The sequence below is a fragment of the Parasteatoda tepidariorum genome, chromosome 8 (assembly GCF_982258835.1).
Source record: "Parasteatoda tepidariorum strain Cologne lab strain chromosome 8, Ptep-v5.0, whole genome shotgun sequence".
Lineage (NCBI taxonomy): Eukaryota > Metazoa > Arthropoda > Arachnida > Araneae > Theridiidae > Parasteatoda > Parasteatoda tepidariorum.
Window position 1 is genome coordinate 46865819 of NC_141762.1, and position 20289 is coordinate 46886107.

At 33.3% G+C, this 20289-nt stretch overlaps 1 protein-coding gene across 2 annotated transcripts; it reads left to right on the forward strand.

Moving 5' to 3' along the window:
- The first annotated feature begins 44 nt into the window (after positions 1 to 44).
- On the forward strand, positions 45 to 9319 carry LOC107439375 (sorting and assembly machinery component 50 homolog A). 2 transcript variants are annotated; one of them, XM_016051948.4, is made up of 2 exons: positions 45 to 185; positions 7721 to 9319. In XM_016051948.4, exon 2 carries the CDS (start codon positions 7729 to 7731, stop codon positions 9094 to 9096), a length of 1368 nt encoding a protein of 455 aa, XP_015907434.2. In that variant the 5' UTR covers positions 45 to 185; positions 7721 to 7728; the 3' UTR covers positions 9097 to 9319. The 2 variants fall into 2 exon arrangements, with proteins under 2 accessions (XP_015907434.2, XP_071037551.1); XM_071181450.2 differs by lacking the exon at positions 45 to 185 and adding an exon at positions 4794 to 5040.
- The last annotated feature ends 10970 nt before the right edge of the window (positions 9320 to 20289 follow it).

Below are 20289 nucleotides of genomic sequence, written 5' to 3' on the forward strand. Positions count from 1 at the left end.
AAAAATTTTACTAATCAAATTTCTCCCAACTTCCACAAAGTTGCTTAAATAGCATGCAGCAAAAACGTTCCAGAAAATCTATTCGTGACTTCAGTGACTTGCTACGGCTAGAGTTAGATTATAGAAATCAATAGCCGGAAGTTAATTAGTAAACATTTCTAAGGTCAACCGGTTGATCTTATCAGGTATGTACTTGATCTCTTTACTAATTTTTCTTCTATTGTGACTTAATTTTTTTAATAAAATTTATTTTACAACACTTTTGTCCATTATTTTTGGTGGAGGTTCAGTTTTAAAATATCTGTAGTTTTCTAAATGACTTGTATTCCCTCTTGCTATAATTTGTAAACATTGCATCATGTGTTAGAAGATGTCATAAAAAAACAAAACCTCGTATGATATTGTTGTAAACTTTTACCTCTTTTTTTTAATAAAATCTTTTCTCCTAATCCCCTTTTTTTGTGTGCTTGTTTGTTGTCTCATCTATTTTGACTAAGCATTGCTGCATTAAAAAAATCAAGCTGAAAAATAAATTCTGTAAGGATAAAAGCACTTTCGAAATACTTTAGCAGAAAGTATGCAGTTACAAGATGACTTCGCCAAAATTTATGAATGATATTCCAAGAATACATACTAGCTGCACCCTATTACTAACTCTGGTTAGCCTATTTCCATCAGCAACTTTTGTATGATGGTAAAAAAAAAAATATTAATATAGTTATGAAATGAATTACTCATATCGAAGGAACTGTAGTTCTTCAATCCTTGCTTTTTGTTTTGCTAAAGAAAGTAAATCCATTGAGATTATAAATATAAGGCCTAAAATATTTCAATAAAGGAAGCTGTAAAACTACTTATAAATTAACTAGATTGTTGAAACATTCCTAATTGCAGAAACTGATAAAATTTTTGTTTTTCATTATATGATGCGATTTTAAGTGCTGAAGTATTGTGCAGGAATTACGTTAATTTTTCAAATAGTACATTACATTCATTCATAAGTTCGCAATTAAAGAATTATTTTTCCAAAAAAAATATCTTCTGATTATAGTGATATCTTATATTTCATCAATTTTTATATATTTTCACGTACTATTATCTACGTACAAGATTTTTTTCACATTGCTTGTTAAATTTAAATTATTCAAAACAAAGGACTAATCATTTATTTACAATTACCACTTTTCAATGTATTAACACCAGACTGATCGAAGTTCACTGCAGTCATTTTGTCAGCAAATCAACTTCGAGAGTCTAAATAACTAAATTATATCAATTTACTTAACTTTCATGACTTTTAGTTTTATAACAGTTTTTACAACAGTTTTATATTATTCTTTATGAAACTAGTACTAATTTTATGCATTAAAATACTGTAAAACTGTGGAATGTTAAAATTAATAAAAACTACTCATTTAAACTTTTTATAATGATATTCAGGATGAAAATAAAATACTTATTCCCGTTTTCATATTGCTGTCAAAATGACTGCTATGATCATTCTAGGTAGATAAAAATGTCAGTTGTTGTAGTGTTAAGTTTAATGTAAGTAAAAATTATCTGAATAACAATTCAACAGAAAATGCTATCTGAACTTATGTTGCTTAAAATCCAAACTGGAACAGATAACATTTTAGTGCATGTAATACTTTAAACTTAAATTATTATATTTTGTTTATCTTTTTTCTAGTGTAGGTTACTTTTATTGTTAGTTTTTTAGAAATCTATTTGACACGTTTGCTGCTGTAGCAAACTATCTATTTAGTTTTTACATTTTATTGCTAATAATTCCCATTCAGTTTTATATTTAATGGGCAATAATATGTTTATCCGATGTTGCTTGATATCATTCAGCCTGTGTGTTCTTTCATTTGATTGTATTACCAAAAAAAAATTCTGACAAGTAAAAATGAATTTTATAAAAAAATATTTGATTTAATAAGTAAGTTGTAAAAACAGATCACACTCTAATTTATACGAGGTCTGTCTAAAAAGTATCCGACCTTAATTTTTCCTGCGCAAAGTAGTGACTTTAAGGCGGCGCCTTAGTGCACAGTGGAAGGAGGAACCTTAATGCACATGACTGAATTTTTTCACCGTGTTCGCTTGTGCAACTCGCTGGCAGGTGGTCGCCAAGTAAGGTGCTGTCCGTAGTGTTCGTCGGATTCAGTTTTCTCGCAAGATGACTGAACGAATTGAGCAAAGATACTGCATGAAATTCTGTCAAAAGCTTAGTGATTCTCAAAGCCAAACAATTCGTAAGATTCAGCAGGTGTTTGGAGAAGAAGCGATGGGTGTAACACAAATTAAGGAGCGGTTCAACCGATTCAAAGATGACCGCACATCAGCGGAGAGTGAGCAGCGTTGTGGCAGGCCTCAAACTGCTCAGAGTGCAGTTAATGTTGAAAGGTTGGAAAATTTGGTGATGGCAGATCGTCGTTTGGCAGTGCGGGAGATTGCAGAAGAGGTTGGAGTGAGTAAAGATTCTGCACATGCAATTTTGCGTGAAGATTTGAACATGAACTGAGTGGCTGCAAAATTCGTACCCAAATTGTTGTCGCAAAAGCACGCCTCTGCACATTCATCCCAATTGATCCACACTTTCTTAGCCAAACATGGAATTACAACCGTTCGCCAACCTCTCTACTCTCCAGACCTGTCTCCTTGCGACTTCTGGTTGTATCCAAAATTGAACACGCCACTGAAAGGATCCAGTTTTGAGAGTAGAGAAGAGATAATGTTGAACGCGACGATGGAGCTGAACACCATTCCAAAAGAAGACTTCCAGAGGTGTTTCCAGCAGTGGAAGGATCGGTGGGCTAAGTGTGTGCAAGCAAAAGGGGCCTACTTTGAAGGGGATTAGGGTCCCAACTCCGTCAGGTATTCGAAATATTTTTTCCGGCCAAAGGTCGGATACTTTTTAGACAGGCCTCGTATAGAAATATAATCAAACAAAAAGTCATAGAGTAATTGCATTATTTTTACTACAGTCTGAAACTTTCCTGGTCTACAAAAATCATTCAGTCTCAAACATGTTTCATTATTTTAACTTGAATTCTTTTTCTATCGTTTTGATAACCAGTTTATACAAAGCATTCACCTGAGATGGTGCGTTATTGTGAATCCTTACAACTGATATTAACTCTTTAAATTTTGATCTTTGTGTTGTTTTTTTTTTATGGTGATTCTTGAGAATATTTTTATTGACTTTCTCCACATGTAGTCTTAAAATACATTTAAATAGTTGTTCATTTTCTTTTAAATTTAGTTTGTTTGTTTTTTTTTTTTTCGTATTTGCTCATGCCAAATTGTTCTTCATTATTTACTCCTTTTGCATATGGAATTTTAATGTTAGTAACAAACAGTTTAAAGATTTATACTGACTATCCATAAATTTATAAATTTCATTCTTTCTCTAGTTCAGCATATATGTTTAGGTTTTTAACGATTTCAGCATTTGCAGTAACTACATTTCCTATTCCTTCACACTTCAAAAATCATATCCTTGAAAATATATGTATGTGCATAGTTGAATTAAAAAAGATTATTTAAATCAAGGAACTTTTTTCTGAAAAAAAGCAAATGATTTGTATGGACTAAACTTGTCACAAATAAGCACATTTCTTTATTTTCAGTTCACTTGTTTTAATTTTTCTTTTTGGCAAACGTAGTGTATGAAAATATGCTTAGAATAAAATGGCAATAAAAAAATAATTTTGTAAACATTGAGTTTTTAATATTTTGTCCATATTGCCTAGTTTAGCCATAACATCGTTAACACTTATAAAACTTTAAAAGAATGCTGCAAACAGGGTTTGACAATAAGTGGTTTGCCATTAAGCTGCTGTTTTGCTTCATTAAAAATATTTTTATTATGTGGGATTGTTTAAATTTCCTGAATGGTTGACTGTAGGTATTCATCTGTATCATTCTGATGATTTTTCTGAAAAAGTTTTTTTTTTTTTTTTAAAGTCATTGAAAAACCAATATCAAAATTTTAAAATATAAATATATTATATAGAATTTATGCAAGTCATTGTTCTCTTTATTGTTTGTCAAGATATTCAATAAACGAGATCAACAATAGGATTGCAAATGTACAATATAGTCATTTTACTAGTAGATTGAATTTTTGATTATTTCGCGATAAATTTTTCTCGTAGCGGTGAGAAGCAAATTGAGGCTTGCATTGTCAACAAGAATAGAGCTCCTTTACATAGCTAATCAGAAAGTGATTGCAAGATTTCATTGTCGCTAACGCTAAAGCAAGGTAATTAAATTGTAAAAAGAAGTTCGACATTTTACTTACTAAGCCTAATTTCTCATGTTAAATATGGTTACTATAAAAATCAAAATTACCGAAACTCCTAAACAATTTATGAAAACATGCTTTATGTTGCTGAAGCCAACAATAATATGTTGTTAGGGAATGGATTTTTTTTTCTTTTTTGAAAAATAAACATAATTAACTTCTTTGATAGTGAAAATTTAAAAATTGTAACATTATTTATCCGCTAGTTATTTTTGTTAGTTTTATTTACAGTTAAGACAAGTTTGTGCTGCTTTTATGCATTCTAAAATATTTGACTTATTTTAAGAAAACTAATTCAAAAAGTGTACAAAATAAAAAGTGAACACTTTTGATTGGATTTTCAAGTACTAGCGGGCCCAATTTTAATGGTTTGAGAGCTTAATTCTAAATATGAGAATTAGTTAGTGCTAATGACATTGTTAGTTGCAAGATGAAACTCTAAACCGTACTTTCTCTAAATAAACTTTTTTTTTTTTGTACTAGTTTTGTTTCTTGACTCCCAGAATATGTGAGGTAGCTGCAATCTGCAAAACATGGTCCCAATAGTTTAGACAGAAGAGCGATCAAAAGTTTCGACTCCTTAAAGCCAAGTTTACTTTTGACCTTTTTCGCTAAACCTCGAGCAAGTTATCAGTCTTTAGGCACTGCTTCATTTTTCGCACTCCTAATTAAGCTACCTTAACTGTATTTTCCAATGTGTGGCTAACCACCCAAATCCATCGAAAAAAGTGTGTATTTGTATGTTTCTGTAACTGTAAATATCATCAGTACAAATTAATTAGCATATTTTAGGTTAGAGCAAGAAACGCTACACTTTTTTGATCATCAACCCCCAAAAATTTCATAATTCTTTTATTGACCCTTCTTTTAAAAATACAGTACAGAACCCGTTATCCGGAAATCAGAAAACCAAAAAACCGGAACGAAATTCGATAAATTTTCCCGCCATTTAAAAAAAAAAAAAAATTTCCCTCATAAGATTTTAGGATATTTCGTTCTTTTTTGAAAGATGTTTACCTTACCATCATTTTGGAAATAATCATTAGTGCATTACTCTATCGTTTTTTCTTCTTTTTAAGATTATTTCCCAAAAAAAAAAATTTTTTTTAGTTGGGTTTAACAATAAAAAAACGGCTTTTTGTAGCGATTCAGGAAACCGGAAAAATCAGTTATCCGGAATAGCGATGGTCCCGATCTTTCCGGATAATCGGTTCCCTACTGTATATATATAAGTCTATTCAAAATATATATATAAGAAAGAAAAGCTGTTTTTTAAATAATTAACCAGTTTCTTAATTGAGTTATTTTATTTTGACAAAATTGTTTTTTTACACATATCAATAAGAAAGATGTGCTTGATGACACTTAGTTAGAATGTTAGTTTGAAATTTGTTAGCTTCAGTTTTAAATCGCCTCGTTGCTCTACATTTAATTTCTTTAATCTGCGTAACTGAAATAGAATTAACATGACTGAATCCGGATGCAATTAATAGAGGAAACGCCACAGTACAAAGTTTCGGATTTTTTTGTTTAGTATTTATATTCTTCCTGAATTTACTCGTGATTAAATATTTGAAAAAAAATAATTATGCTGAATCAGGATATTAAATATGGTTTAATCTATTATAAAAACTTTGCTTACTGTATTGTAATTACAAACATTCCAAACGAAAATTGTATATACTGCGTCGCTGTCAAGAAACTTGCAATTGAATATCATTGATTTTCATTCATCGACCCTTAATTATACTATGTCGTCCACTTTGGCCGTCAAACCTTCAACAATTAAAGCAGGCTTAGTAATGGCTCAAAGAAAAAATCGAGACATTTTTTGGAACAGTATATGTTTATCAGACTTATTTCGTAAACAGCAAACTAAAAAAAGTGTAATTTGATTTTTTTTTTGTGTAATGAAAGCTAATTTCATTGTAAAAGAATAATAAAATACACTATTTTTAATTTCAGAATTTCTTTGTTTAAAACAGAAAAATTTTGAGCTTAATTTTATCAATACTTAACAACTCATAAATGAATAATTATAACGACTGAAACGGTATGAATATATTACCTGATTGAAAACTTTATTCACTTCAGAAATAAAAAATATCAAAAAAAGGCTCCCATTTACATTCACATCAGTCTTGAAAATGGGCGCCTATTTTTGAAGCGCTTGATTCATGTGAAGTGTTATTTCATATTTGTCTATTTCTGAATCGAATAAAAATTTCAATCAGGTTATAACACATCAAATTAAAATCAGTACCTGGAAAATATTTATAGTACTATTGCTTAAAAAAAATAACCTAAATCAATTACTTAATATTCCCTCCTACCAATATATAACTAAAAATTGTATTTGAGTTCAAGATTTTCTTAATCAAATTATTTTAAAATAGGATTTGAAGAATCAAGAAACGAAAACGCAATGAATATGCCACTAACATTCTTGTACAAAATTTAGTAAATGATCCCTCAATTAATCATTTCAAAATTCAATGATATGATTACTCAGGGGTCTGTCTATGTTTTTTTGAGAGGTACCTATTTTGTAAAAATTTAGACATAATTTGTGAAATTTAAAAATTATATTAAAAAATCAACACAAAAATATGGTAAAATAAGAAAATATTCTCAAAAATATTTAAATATTTTTTGAAAATATGTAAAGGTATTTTATGAAACTACCGTTTTTCCTAAAACTGAATTTATGAAAATACCCCTAAACGGCAGTAAATTTGCCTTGGACAGACCTCTGTACTGTATCGTTGATTGGAATGGATCATTTTTAAAATTAAATAATTGTATGATCCCTGTTTTAATCACCATAAAAATTCAAAGTATGAATTATTATTTTTTTCATTGGATGAATGAATTTCCAGAAAGGTTTAAACAATGAAACCTGTGGGTAAAGCTATATATCTGATCTGAACTATGTGTATAATTAGTAAATGTTCCCAAAATTCGAACAATCGAATTTTGTGATTTCTGCACGAATTATTAATTATAATAAAAGGATGTTAAATAAAAAATCCAAATCTTTAAACCTATTTTTAAAAATCCCCATTGGTATTTTTAGAAAATGGGATGTTCTGATCGCAACCAAAAACCAGAAATATCTGGACAGAAAGCTAGAAAAAGGGACACATGGGGACAAAGTATATTTTATTTTAAATATCAATACAACTACGAACCCTGCGTTATAATGTTGTTTACTTTTTTTTTACACACCATGTCATTGTGTTTCTCGACTTTTTGTTTTGTGGGCGCAGTAAACGACTAGTATCTGAAATCATGGTGCAACAATCAGCAAAGTTATTATAATATGAGTAGACTAAATACTTGATAAACTAGAAAATTAACTTGTGCTTGTTATTTGTATTACTTATTCATGTGTTTTCACTTTTGTAGCTTTAATCATGGGTGTTGTTCATGCCAAAGAACCTCCTCAAATGAGAAAATTAGGCCAGGAGGAATGGAAACCTCTGGATGAAGTTCCTGCCCGTGTTGATAAAGTTCGATTTGAAGGAATTGGCAAAACTAAAAATGATGTCCTGAAATATGTTATTGGTGATTTATTGCATGCAAAAAACATGGAAGAAGTAGTTCTTAAAGCTCACGGAGCACGACAACAGTTAGAATCTTTGGAAGCTTTCGATCGCATCGACATCATTTTGGACACGAGCCGTGGTAAAGACGCTTCTCCTGATGGCTTTGAAGTTACTTTTGATTTGAAAGAAAAACGTTCTTTTCGAGGCGGAGGAGACGTTGTATTTGAAACTGGAAGCAATGAACCAAATCTTATGTTTAAAATTCTTTCTCCCAACATGCTTGGAAGAGGAGAATCTCTATCTGCCCAATTCAATTATGGCAAGAAAAATTTAGGTTTCAACATAGAAAACACTAAACCTTTCTTACATTGGGCCAAACCAAAGTTGAAGCAATCTGTTTTTGGTTCGACTTACGATAACATATGGAGTGCCTACCAAGAAAAAATCAAAGGGATTGGATTTGAGTGTTTGTTTGAATCCTACCCTCAAGTTGTTCATACTTTGCGTTGGGAGGGAGTATGGAGAGATCTGAAGTGTCTTTCTCCTTCAACGCCATTTTTAATCAGAGAAGACACTGGACACAGCGTCAAATCCTCTTTAAAACATATCTTGTCTTTCGATCAAAGAGATGATGCACTTCTTCCATCGAGAGGGAGCTACTTCCATTTGTTTCAAGAATACGCCGGATTGGGAGGAAGTGTGAACTTCGTGAAAAATGAAATACATTATCAAGTCAATAAGTGCATTTTAGGGGATTTAGTATTACAACTTAGTTTCATGGCTGGTTTGGTGAAATCTATTGGTGCTGATAGTTCTGTAAAAATAAATGATAGATTTTTCTTAGGAGGACCATTATCAGTGCGAGGATTTGCGCAGAATGGTGTTGGTCCTCAAACACAAGATTTCTCTTTAGGGGCTGAAGCCTATTGGGCTGCTGGCTTACATGCATACACACCATTACCGTTTCGCCCACTCCCTGAATTCTTCAACAAATTTTGTCGATCACATTTCTTTTTGAATACTGGGAATATAGGCAACTTTGCCTTTACTGATGACTATCACCATAATACCATGGTATTACTCTCAGGATTAAGATGGTCCTGTGGAATGGGACTAGCTGTTTCTCTAGCAGGGATTGCTAAATTAGAAATAAATTATACTGTTCCCTTGTCCAGCCAACATGGAGACAGATTAAATGGGGGATTACAGTTTGGTATAGGATTTAATTTTCTGTAATTAGTTGCTAATCTAAAGAGTAATTTAATAACGGAATTAGTGAAGTGAAGCAAAGATTATTTCAATATTAAAAATATTCTTAATTTGTTTTGAGTATTAATTCTGATGAAATTGTTTTCTCTGTTGATTTCTGCATTGTCTTAGCAAGTAAATTGATTTACCACACCTATAAAGCTTATTGATTTGTTATCAGAGATTTAAATAAAATAAAATTTAAAAAGCATGTTTTTTATTGTTTCAGTTTAATTTAACTACGAAGTGATGTATAGAATTTGAATTGAACTTTTTTTTTTTTTTTACTCTGATTTAAATTGTAAAAAAACAAAAATATTAAAAATACTGGTTTACCCAATATTCAGATTCTAGTTTTAAAAATGAAGTTTATTAAATTTTAATAATAAACTCTAGGCTTGAAATTCCATTTAAATCTAGATTCAAAGATGTAAGTAGCATGTGCAGGTTTCAATTCATTTGCACGATGGGAGAAAGACAGCCCCAAAGTTCAGGATTTTTCATGAATTTAAGTTCAGGTATTTTACAAGTAAGAAAAAGAAAATAATTAATTCATCATTAAACAGGTTAGAGGAGGAATTAGTTAAGCTATTGTACCTGCATATTTTAATTTCGTATTTTCCAACTTATTTTAAAACAGTTTTGTGCAAATTAATTGGAACTGCTGCAAAAGTGTTCATTTATGTGGTTCAGTTAATGTACATTTCATTTATATTCATCTTATGGGAACTATGCAGTCTATCGAATTTATATCTAGATGTTTCTCAAGCTAATCCAAAACGATTCATTTAAAATACTTTCTTTTTATCGAAGTAGAATTAGGACAGAATTTACTCTGGGGCAGAATTACCTTAGGCATATAAGGTCCCCGAAACGCTGATTTTTTTTATAATTGATAAAAGTGGTGGATTCAAATTGCTTATGGCTTAAAATTTTCAAATATATCTTTCTATTTACTTAAGTAATTTAGTATCTACTTTTTAATATTCTTCAGTTGAGCTTACAATTATGTTAACAGAGTGTCTACCGTTGGTGAGAATCTCTTTCACTAGTTCTATTAATTATATTTTCTTTTTAAAAGCTAATTCCTGTTTCACGATTTCAGATGTGTTTTAAAGATTGTATCTTAAAAATTAGTTAGATTAATTTTTTTGACCGGTAGACACCCTGGTTAAGACATTTTTAGCTCAAAATGTTACTTCTAGAAATTTTTGTATTTTGAACGGGAAAAAAAAATTTTATGATTTTTTCAAATTCCTTGCGAAATTTATAAACGCCTTTAGTATTCTCTTGTTTACGTAAATATAATGCTCCGTAATCCCATCAATTTTGACATTTTCATTCCGGATGTTATGTAGCTAAGTTATGGGACTGAATTGGGCTCATGTGCAAGAGATTGTGAGTTCGATTCCCTCCCGCTGAAGACTTTGTAAAATGATAACTGGTGCTTACTATATTTGTCAAATTTCCTTAACAAATCAATACCTCTGGAAGATAGATCGTGCTCTGGTTCAAGTAAAAATTACAATCTGTGGATGGTGTGTGAATATATCCTCTCTGTAAAATGGGATGTGACGTATGTGTGTAGAAGTCGAATTCTTGTCCATAGATGGTGTCACTGGAAAACAAGAAGAATCGTACCCCTCTGCCTTAAAATAGGCTTGTCAGAATTGACAAATAGCATTAAGACAACATGGAACTGAAGTTCGGACGTCAAAGCTTCGATAAATTTTTGAATAAAAGTTTATTTTTAAAAGATGAGATAAAAGTAGAAGGAAGTAAATTCTCATTACTTTATGAATTTATATCGGAGGGACGAGCTTACAAATTGAGTCTACTACCGAGGGTTTAAATTATATTTTTCCGTGTAAAATAAAGCTCTTTTTTTTTAATTTATTTAGTTTGAAGATTTCGCTTATTTAAAAAAAAAAACAGCAATATAAAAGGAATTTTTAAAACAAGTTTTTAATGTGCTTGAAAATACAAAGATCTTTAACTTTCCTAAGAATTCTTACACAGCTTCAGTTGTTTTGAGGTCGCTTAATTATTAAAAATCTTAGAATCGACGAACTGAACAGAACTGAGGCGGGGGGGGGGGGTTCGTATAAACTAAAGCTTATTATTTCATATTTATTTAGAAAATTTCGTTAAGATTTAACAAAAATCAGTATTTTGAAAAGAATTTTTCAAAAATGTAATTAAAAAATTTTTTAAGGAACTTACAAGGGAAAATGGAGCAGGACTTAGTAGCTAAGATTTAAGAGCCGGTTGGAGCTAAACTCTTTGACCCAGAAACGATCAGATTTAATCAAAATATTTATTCTTCACTTGTGTACAATATATCATTCCCGAAAAGTCATAGTTGTACTACTTTTTTATGTAAATTATTTGTTTTCCTAGTTAAAGTCCAATAACTCGGTCTTATCTTACTAGTGTAGTAAGACCAGGCACACATGTTAACTTAATGGAAATTTAGAAACACTGAAATTTCATTGTAAAGGTAGCAAACATTTCTATTTTATATTACAATTTTTAAGAATATTTTGCATTGTCGTACAGAATTGTTCCTTGTGATTTCTTAAGTGGAAAAAAAATGTAGATGTAGAGAGGGATAATTTTGTCATGACTAAGATAAAATTTAAGAATCATACAGAAAATTTAATAATTCACTTCAAAAAATGCTCTGTATTATAAATTCTTTAATACTCTGTATTAAAAATTACATTTGAAAAGTAGCTTTTATTGTAGTTCATTTATGTCGCACTAGAGCTGCAAAGCGGGCTATTGGCGACGGTCTGAGAAACATCCCTGAGGATGATCCGAAGACATGCCGTCACAATTTTGATCCACAAATTTGACAGAGAGGGTTACGCTCCCGCTTCGGTACCCCGACGACCTGCACGCGAAGGCGAGCACTTTACGGTAGAACAGTTTAACGATACCAATACCGCACACCCTCGGTCCCTTGCCCTTCGCAGACTAATCCAAGTGGTTACCCACCCGCACACTGACCGCAGCCAGTGATGCTTGACTTCGGTGATCTGCTGGGAACCGTGTCTTAACGATCAGTTCACTGCGGGACGGTTTGAAAAGTAGCAGACATTTCTATTTTATATGACAATTTAAGAATATTTTTCATTTTCCTACAGAATTGTTCCTTGTGATTTTTTTAAGTGAAAAAAGAATTTTATAAATGTAGATGTAGAGAGGGAATTTTGTCATGACTAAAATAAAATTTAAGAATCATACAGAAAATTTAAGAATTTATTTCAAAAAATATTCTGTATTATAAATTAAATTTATTTCACGATTAGCTTTGTGAATGGAAAACTTACCCTCTCAAGAACTGTGGAATGCATGGATACAAGGTGTTACATAATGACCGTCCTTTATATGCATTTTTATAATCTTAATCAAAAATCAATGGTTTTCCCAAACTCACATTTAATCGAAGAAAAAACTAATGAAAATCTAACAAATTAGAGAACAGGAAAGTGCATGCAAGGAAGCAGGTTTGATTGCGGGAGCAGACAAAAGAGTAAAGAGGCGATTATTACAAAAATCTTCAGCTTTCAATTAAGCCTGTTAATTAAAACCATCATACGCTATCAGTTTTCTCTAGTGTTTTTATTTTTTTCCTCGCTTAAATATTAATTTCTGATCCCAATGTGTGTCTTTTTGAAGTGAAATGCGACTTCCAACAAGGTTGCGTTAAACGTTTAACGCTACCATGGCAACGAGTGGCCTGTGATCTTTGCAGGAGATTTTAATGTGAATTTCTCGTTACCTGAAGCTGAAACATCATTAACCTTCCTTAAAGACAAATTTGGATTGGAAATTATAAATGGTAGGAATGATCCAACAACCAAAGGGGTTACTACCATTGATGCAGTTTTTGCAAGAAATATTGAAAAAATAGAACTCAAACATTTCGTATCTTACTTTAGTTATCATAATCCCATTGTAAATGTTATAGATTTGGATATTTCTCCACTCGAAAATGATAATTAAAAGATGCAATCAATTGTGAATTGTAAGCAATATTAATAAAGTTTGTCTTAAAGAAACAATATGATTTCACTAAAAATCAATTTCTACCCCTTCCTATTTTCATTTCCACATTACGAAGTTTCACTTCTTCCGCACTATTTTTTTTGTATGGATTCTAAAAATATATTTTAAAAATGTCTTTTGGGAACACTCTGTATATAATATATCATTTGCTTTTTATTCCTTTGTCTAAACTATAATAGATTGCAATTTTTGCAAAAGTCACAAAATTTGTATGCTTTTTTAAAAAAATATTTATTAAGCTATCAGATACTCTTCGAATACAAAAAAGTCCAAAAACCTGTGATTAAAGGATTTAATTTTAGACAAATTTTGATCGTTCACAGCCAAGCTGGAATGAAACGTACTTTATATGTTATAAACTTCATTAATTTAAAATAATACACCGATGTAATAACAGTAAACAATACATTTTAATGCAAAAACTAAATTTAAAAAATAATAATTTAGATTTAATGACGCTGTTTAAGAACTAAAAGACAGCATAACCAAGTAAATTACTATTTACGTTAAAATCAGTTCATTTATTCGACTCGTTTAATTGGTAATAAAAATTAACTTTAGCTGACCAACTAGTTTTATTTAAGTGTTTTAAACCTAGGCGGACGGAAAATTTTTCACTGTTAATAAGTTTTTTCCGCATAGTGTTGAGACCCAGGAGTAGAGACTTTACTGATCTAACAATAAGTCTTAAATGTGAATGCTCAAATATACAGGATTATTTGGGCAAACCTTAAGGGGAGGTAGGAGATATTACAAGGATTCAGATTTGCATAACAACCCATGGTCAGAAACGTCGTCGTTTGCCGATAAGTGGTGTTATTCACAAGATCAAACAAAAACAGACTTACATAGCCGCAGTCATTTGAACTGTTATCTCCCAAAAAGGAGTATGCAATGTTTTACGAAAACCGAACTAACAGATATGCACATTATGTACGGATTGACAGAGCGAAATGCTCGAGCAGCAGGTTGCATCGCAAAAGGCCTTCACAGATTCACCGTACCAGTGGCCCACATCCCCCCCAAGCTCTTGGGCAAATTCTAAATCCCCCCCCCCCAAACTATTCGTTTTATTTAGTGTAAAAATTCCCCCCAAGCTTTAAGTGGGCTCATCGTGGGCCCACCTCTCCCCTGGTGGGGGCCCCTGCACCAAACCGCTGGATGTTTATTAATTTGCGTCACATTTCTTCTGAATAGATATAGCGAGGGCGGACCACAAGGAACTCGAACTCCCAGCATGGAATAAAATATGTAGGATACCGTTCAAAGAATTCCAAGTACCAGAACACGAGCCGTCACTGCTGCCGTTAGAGGAGGTCGGAGTAGTGTTCATCGTGTTTTACAACGTAAAGACTTTCATCCATACCATCTTCAAAGAGTACCGTCACTGTTCCCCACAGATCATCCTGCACTGGTGCATTTTGCACAGTGGTGTACCGCCAAGACACACATTTCCCAACCTACGTTTCATTTACGAATTAGACGTCAGATCACCGAAATCAAGCATCACTGATTGCAGTCAGCGCGCGGGTGGGTGACTACTTGGATCAGTCTGCGTAGGGACCGAGGGTGTGCGGTATTGGTCCTCGTTAAACTGTTCCACCGTAAAGTGCTCGACTTCGCGTGCAGGTTGATGGGCTACCGAAGCGGGGGTGCCATCCCCTCTGCAGAGGATCGAAATTGTGATGGCACGTCTTCAGATCATCCTCAGGGATGTTTCCCAGACCGCCGCCAATAGCCCATTGTGCAGCTCTAGTGGTAAATGAACTACAACAACGAATGAGACGTGCTCCACTCGAGATAATGTACTCAACCACCACAATGGGCTGGCAGGGCCTGACTTAGCCTAATTGAGGCCCTAGGGCAAAAACTTCTTTGGGGGCTCCCGTCTGCTTCAGTAATGAAGAACCGATCTTTATGGAGGTATTTAAATTTTTCACCTCATTATAGATCAGGGGTTTCCAACTTACATGAGGACGGGGGCCGCAACTTTATCAAAATTTTATATCGGACTCTTTTTATGTTTGAAGGAACATTAAATATTACTGTCAGATTTTTATCAAGTTATACAAAACAAAAGTATTGAATTATAAATTAATATAGCAAGTAGATTTCGAAAAATATTTTGTTTGTAGCTCATTTACGTTGCACTAGAGCTGCATAATGGATTATTGGCGACGGTCTGGGAAGCATCCCGGAGGATGATCCGAAGACATGCCATCACAATTTTGATCCTCTGCAGTGGGGATGGCATACCCGCTTCTTTAACCCGACGACCTGCACGCGAAGTCGAGCACTTTACGGTAGAACAGTTTAACGAGGACCCATGCCGCACACCCTCGGTCCCTACGCAGACTGATCCAAGTGATCACCCACAAGCACACTGATCGCAACCAGTGATGCTTGACTTCGGTGATCTGCTGGGAACCATGTCTTAACGATCAGTCCACTGCGGGACTTAAAAATATTTAATTGCATATTAAAAAATTCTGCCTACTATAATTTTTATGTGCTCCTATGTATTAAGCAATTAATATGTAAGAGATAGGTAACACATGAATCTTCTTTTAATCAAAATCTTAGTCACAAGACTTTATTTTCCTTTAAATTTAATTTTGTGATTTTTTTTTTTTACTTATTAGGAATTATAGCTATAAAAAAAAGTTCTCGAGCTTCCCGAAATTAATTTTTTTCTTCTTTTCCGCTTAGGTCATATTCAATTCAAAGAATATAAATAAAACATGATATTCATTATTTCCTTTATTCGTTTTAAAATTTACAAATGTGAATAATTTCGACCAAAATGAATGGTTTCAAAAAGTTAAATCGGAGAATTACTTCGAGAAAATTTCTGATACTCACATGCTAAATTATATTCACAAAATACAAAAAAAAAAAACGAAATAAAAAAGGGCGACATACACGATTATTTATTTTTTAAATAAATATTTTCTTGGATGCAAAACCTGAGTAATAAATTTTTTTGCACCGTTGGTATGTTCAATTTCACAGAAACGAAAAAAACTAATATATAGTTTAGTTCGTGGGCCGCCAGTTGGTAACCACTGTTATAGATATATAACAAGAAAATTGACTAGAACCTGGAATAGCTATAAAGCCCCCCCCCCCTTTAATGGTCAGACAAAATGTCGTTCTGTCCATATCATTGATTTTCTGACAATTTCATCATACCGAATGCAGTTTTTTGCTTGTTAGATTTGTCATCTATCTACGAAAAATTCATATCCTTGCTGACATTAGGGCGAAATTCAGCTAAAGTTTCACAATTACGATGGCTTAGTTAAGCCTATCAGAAGCTCGTACTTTTGCAATATATCGCATTTTGCGATATGTAAAAATAAAGGCTTTTGATTGGCCAAATTTGTCCATCGTAATTGCGAAAATTTAGCAGAATTCCTCCCTAGAAAGCCATGAATTTACGAAAGATAGATTTTTTGCGTTCGATAGATTAATGAAGAAGCTAACATTAAACTGACGGATTTCTCACTCTACTGATATTTTTTTCTATTTGATTTAGGGGCCCCCTCTAATGTGAGGGCCCGGGGCAACTGCCTCGTATGTCCCTGCCTTTGTCAGGCTCTGTGAGCTGGGCTGTAGGCTGGGGAAAATGCTTCACAACATCATTTTTCGGTTAATATTTTGGCTGGTGTGGTCAGCGACTTTTTACTCGGACCTTACTTGTTTCCATCACCTATAACAGGGATGACGAACCAATGGCACGCGTGACATTTAAGGCACGAGACACAATATTTTGGGCACGCCACCGATTACAATTGTTATTACACTATGAATTGTAATTACACTAATGTTATTACACTATGAAGCATATGTAACAATTAAATTAAAATTCACATAAAACAAGCAAAATAATAAACAATTATTAATAAAAAAATTAACAATTAATGCTAAAAAAACAATTAATAACCATAAAAAAAACGAACTAACATTAAATAACTAGCAAAAAAAGATTGACAGTCCTGCTTAAACTAACATCTTACAACCTAATATAAATTGTTTGTCATCTAATCTGCAACAACAGAAGTCACACTGATGTTACTTTAAGTTGTTTTAAGACATGGCAAAATGTTTTTTTCTTCAGTGCAATTAATGAGTTTTGAGTTGATAGTATTTAGTAGTATTATTTTCCCTATAATCACGAAGTCAAAATTATTTGACGGCACGTCTATGACCTCATTAAACAATTTTTTAGAAAAAATGGCACGTTGGTATATAAAGGTTCGCCACCCCTGACCTATAACATCTGAAAAAAATTTCAGTTTTCCTTAGTCCCGCCATGGACTGATCGTAAAGACTTTCCCAATAGAATACCGAAGTCAAGCATCACTGGCTGCAGTCAGTAAGCGAGTCGGTGACTACTTTGATCAGCTTTGAGTAGGGACCGAGGGTGTGCGGTATCGGTTCTCGCTAAACTGTTCTACTGTAAAGTGCTCGACTTCACGCACAGGTCGTCGGGCTAACAAAGCAGGGGAGTCATCCCCTCGGCAGAGGATCAAAATTGCGATGGCATGTCTTCGGATCATCCTCAGGGATGTTTCCCAGACAGTCGCCAATAGCCCATTGTACAGCTCTAGTGCGACGTTATTAAAGAACCTACCTACCTACATCTTTTCGCAAAAGCTGCTAGTCACTTGGAAAATTACCGTGACCCCATCAGAAAAAAAAATCAAAAACGTAAAGCGATTCCTTTTGGATGGTTAAATAATAATTTCAAATGAAAAAATAAATTAATTCCTACTGGTAATTTACCTGGTGCCTGGTTGGTGGATCAATAAATTTTCACATCTCAATATGTTTGTCATATATCAAGCTTTGCAGATGAAAAAAAAATTGCTTTTTTAGATCAGAGAGTAATTTTAACTAAAATTGGTACCTCGTTTTCTTCAGATGTTACCAAAGCAATTTTTTCAGGTAGGTGAGGGGATTCAAAAGAGTTGCCTCTGTGGAAAAATGCATTTTTTTCCGAAATTGCTACTTAGAGTATCATAAAAAATTTAACAGCTTATCAGTTGAAAATGGTACAGGAATACAGGATCCCGCATTTCTGGACTTGTCCCATTTTCAAATGACATGATTGCAACTTTCAGACAATTGGCGATCGAAATGGGTTGCAGATGGCGTAGAGCAGAACTCTCTATCAATGACAATACTTTACATGCTTTCCCCATTAGCTTGTGGAAAGTCATAAAGAGAAGGAAAAACATTAGTTTCTGTCCTGATTTTCAGATTGATTAAAAACGTTTAAGTTAATTAACTACATGTAAACTGAAAACTTCATTGAACATAGTTCTAAAAGAAAGCATGGTGGAAATTTCAGAAAATATTTTTGATAAATAAATACAAAAAATATTGAGAAAGAAGGAAATATCGTAGTACATTCCTGTACAGTTGAGAAGAGGGAAGGGGGAGAGTCAGGAGATGGAACTCGTCTTCTTCCCAGATGGCGTATTCGAGCGTTGCGATTGCGAATGGAAAAATGTTGAGCGGTTGAAAATTTTAATCGCTTTGTGAGGCTCATGAATGTTAAAATGAAAAAAATTTATGGGCGGCACCAAGAATGTTACGAAAAATGGGACAGGTCCCAAATAGGGTACCTATCCCACTTTTTGTTTTCAATAAATCAATTGTGTGCGGCGATGCGGACTAGTTTTTCTGTCCACCATCCATTTTTCAAGCTATTTCTTGTGAAAAATATGATGACATCTTGTCTTTTGAGGCTCCATAATGTCCACCAAGCAAATTGAGCAGGTATAAAGATCCTGAAAAAACCACCCTCTAATGTCCATTGAAAAAATAAGAAACACCATTTTTTTGTTACATTCGAGGTGCTAACCATGAAAATTTCTCATTTCAAAACATAGGAGCCTAAATTAGTGACCTGGAAATGTTCACATCTGCTAAACATTTTTCCAATGTCTAAAAGTTCCAAGCATGTCAGTTCAAAATGCGACAGATCCCCGCATTTCGGGACCTGTCCCATTTTTATGATACTCTAAACACCAATTTTGGAAAAAAATTGCATTCTTTTCTTAGAGAAAGCTCATTTGAATTATCTCACCTACCCGGGAAACAAATTTCCTTTGTCTACACCTGAAGGAAATGAGAGACTAATTTTGGGGGCGAAAATTACACTCCTACCTGAAAAAAACATTTTTTTTTCATCTGCAACACAGGAAAAATGACACGTATGTAGGGATTTGGAATATATTTATTTTTTTTCAATCCTGTGTGTTTGAATTGATTATCTACCCACAAAAAAGGGATCGTTTAACACTTTTTTCTTTTACGTCACAGTGCTCACTCATTTTTTCGTTTGACTGTACCAAGCTTACTTGACCCTGTGCCATGTGTCAGACTCCATATGTGATTTCAACGTGATGGAACACCTCCCCATAATGGCAGATGCGTCTGTGAACATTCAAATCGGGTGTTTGGACACCGCTGGATTAGATATAGTTTGACTGAAAAGTGCTGCACACGCAACACATGTGTGTTTCTAAATGAACCTGGTACTGGTTTCAAGTATTATCTGCGTTGCTGCGGATATCAAATAAAATCCTGGTGATTTGAGCCACCAATCCTTGGCCCGACAGTGTAACACGTGCATCGCTAGCAATGGTGGGAACTTTGAACATCTTTTATGACATTTTCAAATGTCATCTACCTCAGCACATGTAATATCTTTGGTAAATAAATAATTCAGATTATCATTATCTTGTTTCTCTTTCCTTTATCAGTCATACTACCTTCCCATCTCTACACGCCATTGCTTTGAAATTCTACTATCCAAGGATTCAGGTAACAAATGTCATACATTCTTAAGAATGATCCGAAGACATTGAGGGTGATCCGATGACTCGCGAACAATTTTCGTCACTTACGACTTGTGCGTGTTTTCGATTTCGAGTAGTTTATGGTAGCATTCTTGATCTTTTTGGAGGCTAATTAAATTGAATTCATGTCCCACAGTGGACTGAACGTTAAGATACTGTTCCCAGCAGATCACCGAAGTCAAGCATCACTGGCTGCGGTCAGTGTGCGGGTGGGTGACCACTTGGATCAGTCTGC